General features: G+C 51.8%; 1 protein-coding gene across 1 annotated transcript in view; it reads left to right on the top strand.

Moving 5' to 3' along the window:
- Nucleotides 1–19989, top strand: part of GLP1R (glucagon like peptide 1 receptor) — a gene marked incomplete at its 5' end in the record, with an annotated part of 395725 nt that overhangs the window by 352785 nt on the left and 22951 nt on the right. The window contains one exon of the mRNA XM_075338923.1: nucleotides 5504–5564. Coding sequence (XP_075195038.1) covers nucleotides 5504–5564 — 61 coding nt within the window. The remainder of the gene's footprint in view (nucleotides 1–5503; nucleotides 5565–19989) is intronic.

The raw sequence follows: 19989 nt of genomic DNA on the forward strand, positions 1-19989 counted from the left end.
TCGCTGTCCTGTACTGTCTCTCGCTGTCCTGTACTGTCTCTCGCTGTCCTGTACTGTCCCTCGCTGTCCGGTAGTGTCTCTCGCTGTCCTGTACTGTCTCTCGCTGTCCTGTACTGTCTCTCGCTGTCCGGTACTGTCTCTCGCTGTCCGGTACTGTCTCTCGCTGTCCGGTACTGTCTCTTGCTGTCCTGTACTGTCTCTCGCTGTCCTGTACTGTCTCTTGCTGTCCTGTACTGCCTCTCGCTGCCCTGTACTGTCTCTCGCTGTCCTGTACTGTCTCTCGCTGTCCTGTACTGTCTCTCGCTGTCCTGTACTGTCTCTCGCTGTCTCTCGCTGTCCTGTACTGTCTCTCGCTGTCTCTCGCTTTCCTGTACTGCCTCTCGCTGTCCTGTACTGTCTCTCGCTGTCCTGTACTGTCTCTCGCTGTCCTGTACTGTCTCTCGCTGTCCTGTACTGTCTCTCACTGTCCTGTACGGTCCATCGCTGTCCTGTACTGTCTCTTGCTGTCCTGTCTCTCGCTGTCCTGTACTGTCTCTTGCTGTCCTGTCTCTCGCTGTCCTGTACGGTCTCTCGCTGTCCTGTACGGTCTCTCGCTGTCCTGTACTGTCTCTCGCTGTCCTGTACTGTCTCTCGCTGTCCTGTACTGTCTCTCGCTGTCCTGTACTGTCTCTCGCTGTCCTGTACTGTCTCTCGCTGTCCTGTACTGTCTCTCGCTGTCCTGTACTGTCTCTCGCTGTCCTGTACTGTCTCTCGCTGTCCTGTACTGTCTCTCGCTGTCTTGTACTGTCTCTCGCTGTCCTGTACTGTCTCTCGCTGTCCTGTACTGTCTCTCGCTGTCCTGTACTGTCTCTCGCTGTCCTGTACTGTCTCTCGCTGTCCTGTACTGTCTCTCGCTGTCCTGTACTGTCTCTCGCTGTCCTGTACTGTCTCTCGCTGTCCTGTACTGTCTCTCGCTGTCCTGTACTGTCTCTCGCTGTCCTGTACTGTCTCTCGCTGTCTTGTACTGTCTCTCGCTGTCCTGTACTGTCTCTCGCTGTCCGGTACTGTCTCTCGCTGTCCGGTACTGTCTCTCGCTGTCCTGTCTCTCGCTGTCCTGTACTGTCTCTCGCTGTCCTGTACTGTCTCTCGCTGTCCTGTACTGTCCCTCGCTGTCCTGTACTGTCTCTCGCTGTCCTGTACTGTCTCTCGCTGTCCTGTACTGTCTCTCGCTGTCCTGTACTGTCTCTTGCTATCTTCTACTGCCTCTCGCTGTCCTGTACTGTCCCTCGCTGTCCGGTACTGTCTCTCGCTGTCCGGTACTGTCTCTCGCTGTCCTGTACTGTCTCTCGCTGTCTCTCGCTGTCCTGTACTGTCTCTCGCTGTCTCTCGCTTTCCTGTACTGCCTCTCGCTGTCCTGTACTGTCTCTCGCTGTCCTGTACTGTCTCTCGCTGTCCTGTACTGTCTCTCGCTGTCCTGTACTGTCTCTCACTGTCCTGTACGGTCTATCGCTGTCCTGTACGGTCTATCGCTGTCCTGTACTGTCTCTCGCTGTCCTGTACTGTCTCTTGCTGTCCTGTCTCTCGCTGTCCTGTACGGTCTCTCGCTGTCCTGTACTGTCTCTCGCTGTCCTGTACTGTCTCTCGCTGTCCTGTACTGTCTCTCGCTGTCCTGTACTGTCTCTCGCTGTCCTGTACTGTCTCTCGCTGTCCTGTACTGTCTCTCGCTGTCCTGTACTGTCTCTCGCTGTCCTGTACTGTCTCTCGCTGTCTTGTACTGTCTCTCGCTGTCCTGTACTGTCTCTCGCTGTCTCTCCCTGTCCTGTGCTGTCTCTCGCTGTCCTGTACTGTCTCTCGCTGTCTCTCGCTGTCCTGTACTGTCCCTCGCTGTCCTGTACTGTCTCTTGCTGTCCTGTCCTGTCTCTTGCTGTCCTGTCCTGTCTCTTGCTGTCCTGTACTGTCTCTCGCTGTCCTGTACTGTCTCTCGCTGTCCTGTACTGCCTCTCGCTGTCCTGTACTGTGTCTTGCTGTCCTGTACTGTCTCTCGCTGTCCTGTACTGTCTCTCGCTGTCCTGTACTGTCTCTCGCTGTCCTGTACTGTCTCTCGCTGTCTCTCGCTGTCCTGTGCTGTCTCTCGCTGTCCTGTACTGTCTCTCGCTGTCTCTCGCTGTCCTGTACTGTCCCTCGCTGTCCTGTACTGTCTCTTGCTGTCCTGTACTGTCCCTCGCTGTCCTGTACTGTCTCTTGCTGTCCTGTACTGTCTCTCGCTGTCCTGTACTGTCTCTCGCTGTCCTGTACTGTCTCTCGCTGTCCTGTACTGTCCCTCGCTGTCCTGTACTGTCTCTTGCTGTCCTGTACTGTCTCTCTCTGTCCTGTACTGTCTCTCGCTGTCCTGTACTGTCTCTCGCTGTCTCTCGCTGTCTCTCGCTGTCCTGTACTGTCTCTTGCTGTCCTGTCCCTCGCTGTCCTGTACTGTCTCTCGCTGTCCTGTACTGTCTCTCGCTGTCCTGTACTGTCTCTCGCTGTCCTGTCTCTCGCTGTCCTGTACTGTCTCTCGCTGTCCTGTACTGTCTCTCGCTGTCCTGTACTGTCCCTCGCTGTCCTGTACTGTCTCTCGCTGTCCTGTACTGTCTCTCGCTGTCCTGTACTGTCTCTTGCTATCTTCTACTGCCTCTCGCTGTCCTGTACTGTCCCTCGCTGTCCGGTACTGTCTCTCGCTGTCCTGTACTGTCTCTCGCTGTCCTGTACTGTCTCTTGCTGTCCTGTACTGTCCCTCGCTGTCCTGTCCTGTCTCTCGCTGTCCTGTACTGTCTCTCGCTGTCCTGTACTGTCTCTCGCTATCCTCTACTGTCCCTCGCTGTCCTGTACTGTCCCTCGCTGTCCGGTACTGTCTCTCGCTGTCCTGTACTGTCTCTTGCTGTCCTGTACTGTCTCTCGCTGTCCTGTCTCTCGCTGTCCTGTTTCTCGCTGTCCTGTCTCTCGCTGTCCTGTCTCTCGCTGTCCTGTACTGTCTCTCGCTGTCCTGTACTGTCTCTAGCTGTCCTGTACTGTCTCTAGCTGTCCTGTACTGTCTCTAGCTGTCCTGTACTGTCTCTTGCTGTCCTGTACTGTCCCTCGCTGTCCTGTACTGTCTCTCGCTGTCCTGTACTGTCTCTCGCTGTCTCTCGCTGTCCTGTACTGACTCTAGCTGTCCTGTACTGTCTCTCGCTATCCTCTACTGCCTCTCGCTGTCCTGTACTGTCCCTTGCTGTCCGGTACTGTCTCTTGCTGTCCTGTACTGTCCCTCGCTGTCCGGTACTGTCTCTTGCTGTCCTGTACTGTCCCTCGCTGTCCTGTACTGTCTCTTGCTGTCCTGTACTGTCCCTCGCTGTCCTGTACTGTCCCTCGCTGTCCTGTACTGTCTCTTGCTGTCCTGTACTGTCCCTCGCTGTCCTGTACTGTCTCTCGCTGTCCTGTACTGCCTCTCGCTGTCCTGTACTGTCTCTAGCTGTCCTGTACTGTCTCTAGCTGTCCTGTACTGTCTCTAGCTGTCCTGTACTGTCCCTCGCTGTCCTGTACTGTCTCTCGCTGTCCTGTACTGTCTCTCGCTGTCTATCGCTGTCCTGTACTGACTCTAGCTGTCCTGTACTGTCTCTCCCGATCCTGTACTGTCTCTCGCTGTCCTGTACGGTCTCTTGCTGTCCTGTCCTGTCTCTTGCTGTCCTGTCCTGTCTCTTGCTGTCCTGTACTGTCTCTCGCTGTCCTGTACTGTCTCTCGCTGTCCTGTACTGCCTCTCGCTGTCCTGTACTATGTCTTGCTGTCCTGTACTGTCTCTCGCTGTCCTGTACTGTCTCTCGCTGTCCTGTACTGTCTCTCGCTGTCCTGTACTGTCTCTCGCTGTCCTGTACTGTCTCTCGCTGTCCTGTACTGTCTCTCGCTGTCCTGTACTGTCTCTCGCTGTCTCTCCCTGTCCTGTGCTGTCTCTCGCTGTCCTGTACTGTCTCTCGCTGTCCTGTACTGTCTCTCGCTGTCTCTCGCTGTCCTGTACTGTCCCTCGCTGTCCTGTACTGTCTCTTGCTGTCCTGTCCTGTCTCTTGCTGTCCTGTCCTGTCTCTTGCTGTCCTGTACTGTCTCTCGCTGTCCTGTACTGTCTCTCGCTGTCCTGTACTGTCTCTCGCTGTCCTGTACTGCCTCTCGCTGTCCTGTACTGTGTCTTGCTGTCCTGTACTGTCTCTCGCTGTCCTGTACTGTCTCTCGCTGTCCTGTACTGTCTCTCGCTGTCCTGTACTGTCTCTCGCTGTCTCTCGCTGTCCTGTGCTGTCTCTCGCTGTCCTGTACTGTCTCTCGCTGTCTCTCGCTGTCCTGTACTGTCCCTCGCTGTCCTGTACTGTCTCTTGCTGTCCTGTACTGTCCCTCGCTGTCCTGTACTGTCTCTTGCTGTCCTGTACTGTCCCTCGCTGTCCTGTACTGTCCCTCGCTGTCCTGTACTGTCTCTCGCTGTCCTGTACTGTCCCTCGCTGTCCTGTACTGTCTCTTGCTGTCCTGTACTGTCTCTCTCTGTCCTGTACTGTCTCTCGCTGTCCTGTACTGTCTCTCGCTGTCTCTCGCTGTCTCTCGCTGTCCTGTACTGTCTCTTGCTGTCCTGTCCCTCGCTGTCCTGTACTGTCTCTCGCTGTCCTGTACTGTCTCTCGCTGTCCTGTACTGTCTCTCGCTGTCCTGTACTGTCTCTCGCTGTCCTGTACTGTCTCTCGCTGTCCTGTACTGTCTCTCGCTGTCCTGTACTGTCTCTCGCTGTCCTGTACTGTCTCTCGCTGTCCTGTACTGTCTCTCGCTGTCCTGTACTGTCTCTCGCTGTCCTGTACTGTCTCTCGCTGTCCTGTACTGTCTCTCGCTGTCCTGTACTGTCTCTCGCTGTCCGGTACTGTCTCTTGCTGTCCTGTACTGTCTCTCGCTGTCCTGTCTCTCGCTGTCCTGTCTCTCGCTGTCCTGTACTGTCTCTCGCTGTCCTGTACTGTCTCTCGCTGTCCTGTACTGTCTCTCGCTGTCCTGTACTGTCTCTCGCTGTCCTGTACTGTCTCTCGCTGTCCTGTACTGTCTCTCGCTGTCCTGTACTGTCTCTCGCTGTCCTGTACTGTCTCTCGCTGTCCTGTACTGTCTCTCGCTGTCCTGTACTGTCTCTCGCTGTCCTGTACTGTCTCTCACTGTCCTGTACTGTCTCTCGCTGTCCTGTACTGTCTCTCGCTGTCCTGTACTGTCTCTCGCTGTCCTGTACTGTCTCTCGCTGTCCTGTACTGACTCTCGCTGTCCTGTACTGACTCTCGCTGTCCTGTACTGCCTCTCGCTGTCCTGTACTGCCTCTCGCTGTCTCTCGCTGTCTCTCGCTGTCCTGTACTGTCTCTCGCTGTCGCTCGCTCCCATGTCTCTCTTCAGCTGTCTCTCTCCTCATTTTGCTGATGTCTCTTCTTTCTCTTCCATTGCTTGCTCTTAACCTCTCCCCGTCTTTCCCTCTTGTATCCACTGATTGTCTCTCTCTGTCTTTCTCTTAGGGGTGCCGATGCTTTTCGTCCTCCCGTGGGGTGTAGTCAAGTACCTGTATGAAGATGATGGGTGTGTTCGCAGCGTCTCCTTCCTGATTTTATTGGGCCTTTGTAGGATCCTCCTGGGTTGCATGGAGTCTTTCACATATACCGGGGTTTACAGGTAGTGAATGCACATGGGCCCTGATATCTGAGGAGTCCCTATTGCTCTGAGAAAGCATCACAGTATTAATATCTCATGGTCGGCGGGGTCCGGTACAGGTTTGGTATTCGGGAGCTCCACGCTCCGCTTCTGCTCTGTGGGCTTCATATATTAGCGGTAGGTAACTGTCCCTGTCCGGATAGTTTGTTACACAGGATCATGCAGTAGCGCTCAGTCCGGAGTGGAGCTCACAGAGCATTGTTTTCCCTGGATACAATGTAACAATCTGCCAGCTGGATTTGATAAACAATGACACTTTCATTTAATGCCAGAAAGCAGAGATGGTTATTTGTTCTTGAGGCCGTGAAGAGCAATCTCTATTAGATAATGGCAGAATTTTTAATTAGGCAACGATTTTTTTTAATGTTTTTTTACCCAAAGTAGAAATTCCCTTTAAAGGGAAGCTGTCACCGGGGTTTGTCCTTTATGAGCTGCGGCCACCACCAGTGAGCTCTTATATACAGCATTCTAGAATCCTGTATATAGGAACCCAGGCCGCTCTGTAGAATGTAAAAAAAAGACCTCAATTATACTCACCTAGGGAGTGGACCGGTCTGATCGGCATCACTGCTCTCCGTCCGGCGCCTCCTTCATCTTGTGCAGTTGCCGTCCTCCTTCCCAGCCCCATGTTGATGACCCGTCTTTCCATTGCTATCCTGCGCATGCGCACTTCTCTCCACAATGCTGAGGGCAGATCAAAGTACTGTAGTGAGCATGCTCGGGCGGTCTTTGACCTTTCCTCATGCCTGCACATTATAGTAGCTTGCTGTGCCCTCAGCCAGGCAGCAAAAAGTGAAGGAGCGCAATGGAGGACACTGTGTTGATGATGTAAGGTGCATCATCCACACAGAGCCAGGAAGGAAGACAGCGATGGAAGGAAGAGAGGAGGCGCCAGACCAAGACCGACAACACCCATCGGACCGCCCCACAGGTGAGTATGAGAAAAGATGTTTTTATATTCTTATACACTTATATGCAGTATTCTAGAATGCTGTGTATAAGGGCTCACTGGTCGTGGCCGCTGCTTATAGGGGAAAAACCTGGTGATAGGTTCCCTTAAGGCTATGTGCCCACGCTGCGGATTTGCCGCGGATTTTGCCGCGGATTTGCCGCGGATTTGCCGAAAATCTGCAGCAGCGGCACTTCCAAGACATTTCAATGGCATTTTGGAAATGCTGTGTCCATGCTGCGGATTTTTCTGCTGCGGATTTGCCGCGGATTTGCCGCGGATTTTGATGCGGAAAAATCTGCAGCATGTCAATTGTTTGTTGCGGATTTGGGTATAGAATGGGGGAAAAAAAAATCCGCATCAAAATCCGCGGCAAATCCGCGGTAAATCCGCAAGTCGCGGATTTTCATGCAGAAAAATCCGCAGGTACGTTGGGGTCGAGGAGACCGAGATACGAGGATCTGTTTCCCTCTGTATCTCTGAGCCATTTACCGTCCTACATACATTTTTCTCTTTGTCCTTGTGCATTGGCGTCGCTGTTCTCACTGACACATTCATATCCACCAAGGACGAGTTCTAGTTTATCAAAGCTACAGATGAACCACAACAAAGGGTAAAACCGAGCAGCCCATGACAAGGAGCGTGGGGGAAGATGTCACAAACCAGCTAATAACCAGGGTCTAAAGCCTGGCTTTACACGCTGCGATGTCGGTACCGAGATCGCTAGCGTGCATACCCGCCCCCATCGTTTGTGCGACACGGGCAAATCCCTGCCCATGGCGCACAAAATCGCGCAGACCCGTCACACTACTTACCTGCCTAGCGACGTCGCTATGACCGGTGGACCGCCTCCTTTGTAAGGGGGCGATTCGTTCGACGTCACAGCGACGTCACTAAGCGGCTGCCCAATAGAAGTGGAGGGGCGGAGATGAGCGGCCATAACATCCCGCCCACCTCCTTCCTTCCTCATGGCCGGCGGCCACAGGTAAGGAGAGGTTCCTCGTTCCTGCGGTGTCACACGTAGCGATGTGTGCTACCGCAGGAACGACGAACTACATCGTAGAAGCAGGAGCAACGATAATTGGGAAGAGGGGGTCATGTCACCGATGAGCGATTTTGAACGTTTTTGCGACTATTCAAAATCTCTCATAGGTGTCACACGCAACGGCATCGCTAATGTGGCCGGATGTGCGTCACCAATTACGTGACCCCAACGACATCGCTTTAGCGATATCGTAGCATGTAAAGCCCCCTTAAGGGATAACGTCTCTCCTTGAGAGCAGTGACATGACAATGGGAATCTTATAGGCCATGCAATGCTCCTCTGAGAGATTAAATATGCAAATTGCCTTTGCTGACGGGCAGAGGACTTAAACTCTAGAGCCGCCTAAGTAATCCTAAAAATCAATATCAACCCTTTAATGAGTCTTGCCACATAATAAATACAATTTCCTTACCTGTCACCGAGCAGGAACCTGAAGCCCTGAGTGACCCTACAATAGCCCTGGCAAGTGAATGGGTAGGTGAGGGATGCTAGCCCCACCGCTGCACTAAAATAACACACAGGGGAAAGAAAGACAGACAAGGGGAAACACACCAACATACTGCTGCAGTCAGCACCAAGACTACAGCCAACACAACAACCTGAAGAGACGGCTCTACCAGCTCCTTCCAACTCCAGGGCAAGCATCCAAATGAGAATGAATAACCAGCGCCCTCTACTGGGAGCAGAGAGTATATCTAGACTGGGAGTTGTCCAAACCGGAAACACCTGGGATGGTAATGAGAATGCTTGCTGGCAAGGAATACTGACATTAACCCTCTCCTCCCCAAAGGAAAGGAAACTACATTTAACTACAAGGGTGAGCATAGCAATGGCTTTCAAGCCCTGAATGTGTCACAAGTCTCAAATGTCAATAGACAGCTGTGACCTCTGTCCCCCAGTAGACTCTTCGGTCCTTTTCCATACTGTTCTGTCCATCTCCATACTGTTCTGTCATTCTCCAGATTCCTCTGTCCTCCTCCACACTCCTCTGTCCCCCAGTAGACTCTTCTGTCCTTCTCCATACTCTTCTGTCCTCCTCAAGACTCCTCTGTCCTCCTCCATACTCCTCTGTCCTCCTCCAGACTCCTCTGTCCTCCTCCATACTCCTCTGTCCTCTTCCAGACTCCTCTGTCCTCCTCAATACTCCTCTGTCCTCCTCCACACTCCTCTATCCTCCTTCACAACCCTCTGTGCCCCAGTAGACTCTTCTATCCTCCTCATCACTACTACTCTGTTCTCCACACTCTCCTGTCCCTCAGTAGACTTTTCTGTCCTCCTCCAGACTTCTCTATCCCCCTTCTCCAGACTCCTCTGTCCTATTCCACAATCCTTTATGCTACTTTACAATCCTATGTCCTCCTCCACACTTCTTTTTCCCCAAGTACTTTTCTGTCCTCATCCAGACTGTTCTACTTTTCTATCCCCTTCTCCAGACTCCTCTGTTGTCCACACTCCTATGTTCTCCTCCACATTCCTTTTCCCCCCAGTAGCCTCTTCTGTCCTCCTCCATTATCCTCTGCTGTCCTCCATACTCCTCTGTCCCTCAGTAGACTCTTGTCCTCCTCTAAACTCCTCAGTCATCCTCCACCCTAATTTGTTGCCCTGTAGACTGTTCTATACTCTTTTAATCTCCTCTGTATTCCACACTCCTCTTTTAACAGTAGACTCTTCTGTCTTCTTCCACTCTTCTCTATCCTCCTCCTTTCTCTCCTGTCCTCCCCCAGACTCCTCTGTCCCCAGTAGACTCCTTTGTACTCCTCCAGACTCCACTGTCTCCCAGTAGACACTTCTGTCCACCTCCACTCTTCTCTTTCCTCCTCCATAATCCTCTGTCCTCCTCTACACTCTTCTGTCCTCCTACACTCTTCTCTGTCTTCCTCCACACTCTTTTGTCCTCCTTCACTTTTCTTTGTCCTCCTCCATACTCTTCTGTCCTCCTCCACTCTTCTCTGTCCTCCTCCATACTCCTCTGTTCTCCACTCTTCTGTCCTCCTCCACTCTTCTCTGTCCTCATCCACACTCTTCTCTCTTCCTCCACTCTTCTCTCTTCCTCCACTCTTCTCTGCTCCTCCACTCTTCTCTGTCCTCTTCCACTCTTCTCTGTCCTCTTCCACTCTTCTCTGTCCTCCTCCACACTTTTCTCTGTCCTCCTCCATACTCCTCTGTCCTCCTCCACACTCTTCTCTGTCCTCCTCCACTCTTCTCTGACCTCCACTCTTCTCTGTCCTCTTCCACACTCTTCTCCGTCCTCCTCCACACTCTTCTCTGTCCTCCTCCACACTCTTCTCTGTCTTCCTCCACACTCTTTTGTCCTCCTTCACTTTTCTTTGTCCTCCTCCATACTCTTCTGTCCTCCTCCACTTTTCTCTGTCCTCCTCCATACTCCTCTGTTCTCCACTCTTCTGTCCTCCTCCACTCTTCTCTGTCCTCATCCACACTCTTCTCTCTTCCTCCACTCTTCTCTCTTCCTCCACTCTTCTCTGCTCCTCCACTCTTCTCTGTCCTCTTCCACTCTTCTCTGTCCTCCTCCACACTTTTCTCTGTCCTCCTCCATACTCCTCTGTCCTCCTCCACACTCTTCTCTGTCCTCCTCCACTCTTCTCTGACCTCCACTCTTCTCTGTCCTCTTCCACACTCTTCTCCGTCCTCCTCCACACTCTTCTCTGTCCTCCTCCACACTCTTCTCTGTCTTCCTCCACACTCTTTTGTCCTCCTTCACTTTTCTTTGTCCTCCTCCATACTCTTCTGTCCTCCTCCACTCTTCTCTGTCCTCCTCCATACTCCTCTGTTCTCCACTCTTCTGTCCTCCTCCACTCTTCTCTGTCCTCATCCACACTCTTCTCTCTTCCTCCACTCTTCTCTCTTCCTCCACTCTTCTCTGCTCCTCCACTCTTCTCTGTCCTCTTCCACTCTTCTCTGTCCTCTTCCACTCTTCTCTGTCCTCCTCCACACTTTTCTCTGTCCTCCTCCATACTCCTCTGTCCTCCTCCACACTCTTCTCTGTCCTCCTCCACTCTTCTCTGACCTCCACTCTTCTCTGTCCTCTTCCACACTCTTCTCCGTCCTCCTCCACACTCTTCTCTGTCCTCCTCCACACTCTTCTCTGTCTTCCTCCACACTCTTTTGTCCTCCTTCACTTTTCTTTGTCCTCCTCCATACTCTTCTGTCCTCCTCCACTCTTCTCTGTCCTCATCCACACTCTTCTCTCTTCCTCCACTCTTCTCTCTTCCTCCACTCTTCTCTGCTCCTCCACTCTTCTCTGTCCTCTTCCACTCTTCTCTGTCCTCTTCCACTCTTCTCTGTCCTCCTCCACACTTTTCTCTGTCCTCCTCCATACTCCTCTGTCCTCCTCCACACTCTTCTCTGTCCTCCTCCACTCTTCTCTGACCTCCACTCTTCTCTGTCCTCTTCCACACTCTTCTCCGTCCTCCTCCATACTCCTCTGTTCTCCACTCTTCTGTCCTCCTCCACTCTTCTCTGTCCTCATCCACACTCTTCTCTCTTCCTCCACTCTTCTCTCTTCCTCCACTCTTCTCTGCTCCTCCACTCTTCTCTGTCCTCTTCCACTCTTCTCTGTCCTCTTCCACTCTTCTCTGTCCTCCTCCACACTTTTCTCTGTCCTCCTCCATACTCCTCTGTCCTCCTCCACACTCTTCTCTGTCCTCCTCCACTCTTCTCTGACCTCCACTCTTCTCTGTCCTCTTCCACACTCTTCTCCGTCCTCCTCCACACTCTTCTCTGTCCTCCTCCACACTCTTCTCTGTCTTCCTCCACACTCTTTTGTCCTCCTTCACTTTTCTTTGTCCTCCTCCATACTCTTCTGTCCTCCTCCACTCTTCTCTGTCCTCCTCCATACTCCTCTGTTCTCCACTCTTCTGTCCTCCTCCACTCTTCTCTGTCCTCATCCACACTCTTCTCTCTTCCTCCACTCTTCTCTCTTCCTCCACTCTTCTCTGCTCCTCCACTCTTCTCTGTCCTCTTCCACTCTTCTCTGTCCTCCTCCACACTTTTCTCTGTCCTCCTCCATACTCCTCTGTCCTCCTCCACACTCTTCTCTGTCCTCCTCCACTCTTCTCTGACCTCCACTCTTCTCTGTCCTCTTCCACACTCTTCTCCGTCCTCCTCCACACTCTTCTCTGTCCTCCTCCACACTCTTCTCTGTCTTCCTCCACACTCTTTTGTCCTCCTTCACTTTTCTTTGTCCTCCTCCATACTCTTCTGTCCTCCTCCACTCTTCTCTGTCCTCCTCCATACTCCTCTGTTCTCCACTCTTCTGTCCTCCTCCACTCTTCTCTGTCCTCATCCACACTCTTCTCTCTTCCTCCACTCTTCTCTCTTCCTCCACTCTTCTCTGCTCCTCCACTCTTCTCTGTCCTCTTCCACTCTTCTCTGTCCTCTTCCACTCTTCTCTGTCCTCCTCCACACTTTTCTCTGTCCTCCTCCATACTCCTCTGTCCTCCTCCACACTCTTCTCTGTCCTCCTCCACTCTTCTCTGACCTCCACTCTTCTCTGTCCTCTTCCACACTCTTCTCCGTCCTCCTCCACACTCTTCTCTGTCCTCCTCCACACTCTTCTCTGTCCTCCTCCATACTCCTCTGTCCTCCTCCACACTCTTCTCTGTCCTCCTCCACACTCTTCTGTCCTCCTCTACACTCTTCTGTCCTCCTCTACACTCTTCTGTCCTATCTACACTCTTCTGTCCTCTTCCACACTCTTCTTCGTCCTCCTCCATACTCCTCTGTCCTCCTCCACACTCTTCTGTCCTCTTCCACACTCTTCTCCTCTTTCCTCCAGTAGACTCTTCTGTCCTCCTCCAATCTTCTCTGTCCTCCTCCACACTCTTCTGTCCTCCTCCACACTCTTCTGTCCTCCTCTACACTCTTCTGTCCTCCTCTACACTCTTCTGTCCTCCTCTACACTCTTCTGTCCTCCTCTACACTCTTCTGTCCTCTTCCACACTCTTCTTCGTCCTCCTCCACACTCTTCTGTCCTCTTCCACACTCTTCTCCTCTTTCCTCCAGTAGACTCTTCTGTCCTCCTCCAATCTTCTCTGTCCTCCTCTACACTCTTCTGTCCTCCTCCACACTCTTCTGTCCTCCTCTACACTCTTCTGTCCTCCTCTACACTCTTCTGTCCTCCTCTACACTCTTCTGTCCTCTTCCACACTCTTCTTCGTCCTCTTCCACACTCTTCTTCGTCCTCCTCCACACTCTTCTGTCCTCTTCCACACTCTTCTCCTCTTTCCTCCAGTAGACTCTTCTGTCCTCCTCCAATCTTCTCTGTCCTCCTCCACACTCTTCTGTCCTCCTCCACTCTTCTCTATCCCCCTCCACTCTTCTCTATCCTCCTCCATACTCCTCCGTCCTCCTCCACAATCTTCTGTCCTCCTCCACTCTTCTCCGTCCTCTTCCACGCTTCTCTTTCCTCCTGTAGACTCTTCTGTCCTCCTGGAGACTCGTCTATCCAGGCACCTCTAAGCATGGAGTCCCATGGTGCGCTTCCTTTCACATGATGTTGGGGGTGTCGGGGGCCCCGGGAGTTGGTCGGCCATTGCTGCCGGTATCAGTATATTGGTGGGTGACATAGAGGAGCTGCAGGGGGAGACTTTACACTGAGCCCCAGCTCTGGAGGATGTAAATAAGTATATAAAGTTTTCTCAGCTAACTCTTCCCTGATCTCTCCACTGCTTCATTCACCTGCGATCATTAATACTTGTACAATATATTATCGTCCTGTGCCCCCCGGGACCAGATCCGCTGTGCCCCCCCCTCACTAATTAATTAGTAGCGATGAAGATCGTCCATGTCAGGCCCCGGGAGAGCAGGCGTCATTACGATCTCTGCTCTGGGAGAACAGGATTTTGTGGCAGTTGATAATCAGTGACATAATCCTCATCAATCACCACAAATAATCCGGCACTCGGCTCCATTATTCACAATGTGCTCGCTGTCCACAGCCAGAAGTGTCAGTCACAAGGAGACGTCATCAGAGTCAGAGTCAGTGATAGCGCCCGGAGGAGCAGAGATAATGCCCGGAGGAGCAGCAGAGGACGGCTGTGAGGAGCAGAGATAATGCCCGGAGGAGCAGCAGAGGACGGCTGTGAGGAGCAGAGATAATGCCCGGAGGAGCAGCAGAGGACGGCTGTGAGGAGCAGAGATAATGCCCGGAGGAGCAGCAGAGGACGGCTGTGAGGAGCAGAGATAATGCCCGGGTGAGGAGCAGAGATAATACCCGGAGGAGCAGCAGAGGACGGCTGTGAGGAGCAGAGATAATGCCCGGGTGAGGAGCAGAGATAATGCCCGGAGGAGCAGCAGAGGACGGCTGTGAGGAGCAGAGATAATGCCCGGAGGAGCAGCAGAGGACGGCTGTGAGGAGCAGAGATAATGCCCGGAGGAGCAGCAGAGGACGGCTGTGAGGAGCAGAGATAATGCCCGGGTGAGGAGCAGAGATAATGCCCGGAGGAGCAGCAGAGGACGGCTGTGAGGAGCAGAGATAATGCCCGGGTGAGGAGCAGAGATAATGCCCGGAGGAGCAGCAGAGGACGGCTGTGAGGAGCAGAGATAATGCCCGGGTGAGGAGCAGAGATAATGCCCGGAGGAGCAGCAGAGGATGGCTGTGAGGAGCAGAGATAATGCCCGGAGGAGCAGCAGAGGACGGCTGTGAGAAGCAGAGATAATGCCCGGGTGAGGAGCAGAGATAATGCCCGGAGGAGCAGCAGAGGACGGCTGTGAGGAGCAGAGATAATGCCCGGAGGAGCAGCAGAGGACGGCTGTGAGGAGCAGAGATAATGCCCGGAGGAGCAGCAGAGGACGGCTGTGAGGAGCAGAGATAATGCCCGGAGGAGCAGCAGAGGACGGCTGTGAGAAGCAGAGATAATGCCCGGGTGAGGAGCAGAGATAATGCCCAGAGGGGCAGCAGAGGACGGCTGTGAGGAGCAGAGATAATGCCCGGAGGAGCAGCAGAGGACAGCTGTGAGGAGCAATGCTCATCATATTACTACTGTAGATAATAATGGGCTTCATCTAATCAGAGGCTTTAGATTTGTTTTACGTTTCTTCCAGAAATTTATGCAGTACCATTAACCACCACTAATTCACTTCCTTCTATTTTTCCCTCTCTCCTTTCTCTGGTCCCATTGCTCCATCCTTTCTTTATTTTTCCCATTCTTTTTTTCTCAGCCTTTCTTCATTCTGTAACTTCCTTTTGTTTTTCTCCTGTTACATTTTCTCTTATTTCTTTTCTCCCACCCGCCCTTCCTTTGTTCCTCCCATATTTTCTCCTTTTTCCATCCTTTCTTTCTCCCATCCCTAGTTTTTCCTTCTCTCTCTTCCTTCCGCACTCTCTCTTCCCCTCTTTCTCCTTCCCTGCCTTCCTTGCTTCATGGTTTCTTTCTTCCTACCTCATTCTCTCTTGCCCTCTCTCTCTCTCCTTCCTTTCCTATCTTCTTTCTTTCCCTCCTTAATCTCTCCCATCCTGTTTTTCCCTCTCTCTCTTTCTTCCTTCTTTCTTCATTCCTTCCTTACCCTCTTTTTCCATCCCTCTTTTTATTCCTCCCTTCCTTCCTCACTGTCTCTTTCTTTCTCTTTTTTTCTTTGCTCTCTTTCTTCCTTCTTTCTTCCTTCCTTGCTTTCTTTCCCCCTATCTTGATTTCCTTCTTTTTTTCTTTCTTCCTTCCTTCCCTGCTCACTTTCTCTTTCCCCTTTCACTCATTTCTTTCTTCTCTTTCATCCTTCTTTTCTTCCTTTTTCTTTCCCATTTCTAGTTTTTCCTTCTCTTCATTCTTTCTCTCTTCTTTACTCTGTCTTCCCATCCCTCTTTTCTTTTCTCTTCCTTTCTGTCTTCCCTCTTTTCTCTCTCCCATCCCTAGTTTTTCCCCTCTCTCTCTTCCATCCTCACTCTCTGTTCCGCTCTTTCTTTCCTCTGATCCTTTCTTCCCTCCCTTCTCATTCCCATCCCTATTTTTTCCTTTCTCTTCCCATCCCTCTTTTATTTCCTCTTTTCCTTCCTTCTTTTTTTCTTCCTTCCTTCCTTCCTCACTCTCTTTTCCTCTGTCTTTTCTTTCCTCTCCTGCTCTTTCTTTGCTTTTCTCCGTTCCTTCTTCTTTGCTTCCACTCTCTCTTCCTCTCTCTTTTCTTTCCTCTCCTGCTCTCTCTCTCTCTTTTCTTTCCTCTCTTTCCTTTTCTCTCTTCCTCTCTCTTTTCTTCCCTCCCTTCCTTAAATCCTTCCTCAGGCTCTCTTCTCTCTTTCTTTCCTCTCTTTTTTCTTTCCTCTCTTCCTTCCTTCCCTCCTTCCTTCCTCAGGCTCTCTTCTCTCTCTTTCTTTCCTCTCTTTTTTCTTTCCTCTCTTCCTTCCTTCCTTCCTCCCTTCCTCAGTCTCTCTTCCCCTCTCTTTTCTTTCCTCTCATCCTCTCTCTATTTTCTCCTTCCTTCCTTCCTTCCTTTCTTCCTCAGGCTCTCTTCTCTCTCTTTCTTTCCTCTCTTTTTTCTTTCCTCCCTTCCTTCCTTCCTTCCTCAGTCTCTCTTCCTTTCTCTCTTTTCTTTCCTGTCTTCATCTCTCTCCTTTCTTTCCTCTTTCTTCCTTCCATACTTCCTCGCTTTTTTCCTCTCTTTTCTTTCCTCTCTTCCTTTCTTCTTTCTTCCTTCCATCCTTCCTCGCTTTTTCCTCTCTCTTTTCTTCTTTCTTCCTTCCATCCATTCTCAGTCTCTTCCTCTCTCTCTTTCCTTTTTCTCTCTTTTTCCCTCTCTTCCTTCTTTCCTCCTTCCCTTTCTTCCTCTGTACTTCTTTACTTTTATGTTTCCCCTATTAGCCAGCTTTCTGTCTGCCATAATAAGCTTAATCCATTTATAAAGAACACTGTAGGAGCGTTCTATAGACTTTGGCCTTCCGTCACCAGGCTTGTGCTTTGCCTGTCACACTTGGTGATGGAAGCGTTGGAGTCATTTCTAGGTGTGCGCCTCTTAATAAATTTGGGACAGGTGTCAGCCACCACCTTGTCATCCAGTCGGGGTCTGCAGCAGATTGTGCAGTATTTTATGCCACCTGTGTGCTGTGATGATGGTGAAGACTTCAGACTGATACATTGTAAGTAACTGCTCTGATACATTGTTAGCCTGAGTTCACAGTCCAGTAATCACCCAGTATATAGATATATATATCCTTCTAATGGATGATTACAGGACTTGTCAGCTAACAATCAGGACAGGAGATAGATCAGTCCTGGATGTGTTTATCACTCAGTGCATTGTCTGGACTGATACATTGTAACAAACCCACTGTGCGCTGTACAAGGTAAGGAAAGGTCTTTACGCTCTGGATACAATGTGACAGCGAGCGGAGATTCTGACATCAGTAAATATATCAGACACTTCAGAGCTTTAATGTTTGATGACGCCACTGATTAATGATAATGGCAGGACAGGTCTTTGTGCCCCGGCGCCCTCTATGGCTGCGTCTGGTATTGCAGTTTAGCGCCCTCTATGGCTGCGTCTGGTATTGCAGTTTAGCGCCCTCTATGGCTGCGTCTGGTATTGCAGTTTAGCGCCCTCTATGGCTGCATCTGGTATTGCAGTTTAGCGCCCTCTATGGCTGCGTCTGGTATTGCAGTTTAGCGCCCTCTATGGCTGCATCTGGTATTGCAGTTTAGCGCCCTCTATGGCTGCGTCTGGTATTGCAGTTTAGCGCCCTCTATGGCTGCGTCTGGTATTGCAGTTTAGCGCCCTCTATGGCTGCGTCTGGTATTGCAGATTAGCGCCCTCTATGGCTGCGTCTGGTATTGCAGTTTAGCGCCCTCTATGGCTGCGTCTGGTATTGCAGTTTAGCGCCCTCTATGGCTGCGTCCGGTATTGCAGTTTAGCGCCCTCTATGGCTGCATCTGGTATTGCAGTTTAGCGCCCTCTATGGCTGCGTCTGGTATTGCAGTTTAGCGCCCTCTATAGCTGCGTCTGGTATTGCCGTTTAGCGCCCTCTATGGCTGCGTCTGGTATTGCAGTTTAGCGCCCTCTATGGCTGCGTCTGGTATTGCAGTTTAGCGCCCTCTATGGCTGCGTCTGGTATTGCAGTTTAGCGCCCTCTATGGCTGCGTCTGGTATTGCAGTTTAGCGCCCTCTATGGCTGCGTCTGGTATTGCAGTTTAGCGCCCTCTATGGCTGCGTCTGGTATTGCAGTTTAGCGCCCTCTATGGCTGCGTCTGGTATTGCAGTTTAGCGCCCTCTATGGCTGCGTCTGGTATTGCCGTTTAGCGCCCTCTATGGCTGCGTCTGGTATTGCAGTTTAGCGCCCTCTATGGCTGCGTCTGGTATTGCAGTTTAGCGCCCTCTATGGCTGCGTCTGGTATTGCAGTTTAGCGCCCTCTATGGCTGCGTCTGGTATTGCAGTTTAGCGCCCTCTATGGCTGCGTCTGGTATTGCAGTTTAGCGCCCTCTATGGCTGCGTCTGGTATTGCAGTTTAGCGCCCTCTATGGCTGCGTCTGGTATTGCAGTTTAGCGCCCTCTATGGCTGCGTCTGGTATTGCAGTTTAGCGCCCTCTATGGCTGCGTCTCGTATTGCAGTTTAGCGCCCTCTATGGCTGCGTCTGGTATTGCAGTTTAGCGCCCTCTATGGCTGCGTCTGGTATTGCAGTTTAGCGCCCTCTATGGCTGCGTCTGGTATTGCAGTTTAGCGCCCTCTATGGCTGCGTCTGGTATTGCAGTTTAGCGCCCTCTATGGCTGCGTCTGGTATTGCAGTTTAGCGCCCTCTATGGCTGCGTCTGGTATTGCAGTTTAGCGCCCTCTATGGCTGCGTCTGGTATTGCAGTTTAGCGCCCTCTATGGCTGCGTCTGGTATTGCAGTTTAGCGCCCTCTATGGCTGCGTCTGGTATTGCAGTTTAGCGCCCTCTATGGCTGCGTCTGGTATTGCAGTTTAGCGCCCTCTATGGCTGCGTCTGGTATTGCAGTTTAGCGCCCTCTATGGCTGCGTCTGGTATTGCAGTTTAGCGCCCTCTATGGCTGCATCTGGTATTGCAGTTTAGCGCCCTCTATGGCTGCGTCTGGTATTGCAGTTTAGCGCCCTCTATGGCTGCGTCTGGTATTGCAGTTTAGCGCCCTCTATGGCTGCGTCTGGTATTGCAGTTTAGCGCCCTCTATGGCTGCGTCTGGTATTGCAGTTTAGCGCCCTCTATGGCTGCATCTGGTATTGCAGTTTAGCGCCCTCTATGGCTGCATCTGGTATTGCAGTTTAGCGCCCTCTATGGCTGCGTCTGGTATTGCAGTTTAGCGCCCTCTATGGCTGCATCTGGTATTGCAGTTTAGCGCCCTCTATGGCTGCATCTGGTATTGCAGTTTAGCGCCCTCTATGGCTGCGTCTGGTATTGCAGTTTAGCGCCCTCTATGGCTGCGTCTGGTATTGCAGTTTAGCGCCCTCTATGGCTGCATCTGGTATTGCAGTTTAGCGCCCTCTATGGCTGCGTCTGGTATTGCAGTTTAGCGCCCTCTATGGCTGCGTCTGGTATTGCAGTTTAGCGCCCTCTATGGCTGCGTCTGGTATTGCAGTTTAGCGCCCTCTATGGCTGCGTCTGGTATTGCAGTTTAGCGCCCTCTATGGCTGCATCTGGTATTGCAGTTTAGCGCCCTCTATGGCTGCGTCTGGTATTGCAGTTTAGCGCCCTCTATGGCTGCGTCTGGTATTGCAGTTTAGCGCCCTCTATGGCTGCATCTGGTATTGCAGTTTAGCGCCCTCTATGGCTGCGTCTGGTATTGCAGTTTAGCGCCCTCTATGGCTGCGTCTGGTATTGCAGTTTAGCGCCCTCTATGGCTGCGTCTGGTATTGCAGTTTAGCGCACTCTATGGCTGCGTCTGGTATTGCAGTTTAGCGCCCTCTATGGCTGCGTCTGGTATTGCAGTTTAGCGCCCTCTATGGCTGCGTCTGGTATTGCAGTTTAGCGCCCTCTATGGCTGCATCTGGTATTGCAGTTTAGCGCCCTCTATGGCTGCGTCTGGTATTGCAGTTTAGCGCCCTCTATGGCTGCATCTGGTATTGCAGTTTAGCGCCCTCTATGGCTGCATCTGGTATTGCAGTTTAGCGCCCTCTATGGCTGCGTCTGGTATTGCAGTTTAGCGCCCTCTATGGCTGCGTCTGGTATTGCAGTTTAGCGCCCTCTATGGCTGCATCTGGTATTGCAGTTTAGCGCCCTCTATGGCTGCGTCTGGTATTGCAGTTTAGCGCCCTCTATGGCTGCGTCTGGTATTGCAGTTTAGCGCCCTCTATGGCTGCGTCTGGTATTGCAGTTTAGCGCCCTCTATGGCTGCGTCTGGTATTGCAG

The sequence above is a fragment of the Anomaloglossus baeobatrachus genome, chromosome 3 (assembly GCF_048569485.1).
Source record: "Anomaloglossus baeobatrachus isolate aAnoBae1 chromosome 3, aAnoBae1.hap1, whole genome shotgun sequence".
NCBI classification, from domain to species: Eukaryota; Metazoa; Chordata; class Amphibia; order Anura; family Aromobatidae; genus Anomaloglossus; species Anomaloglossus baeobatrachus.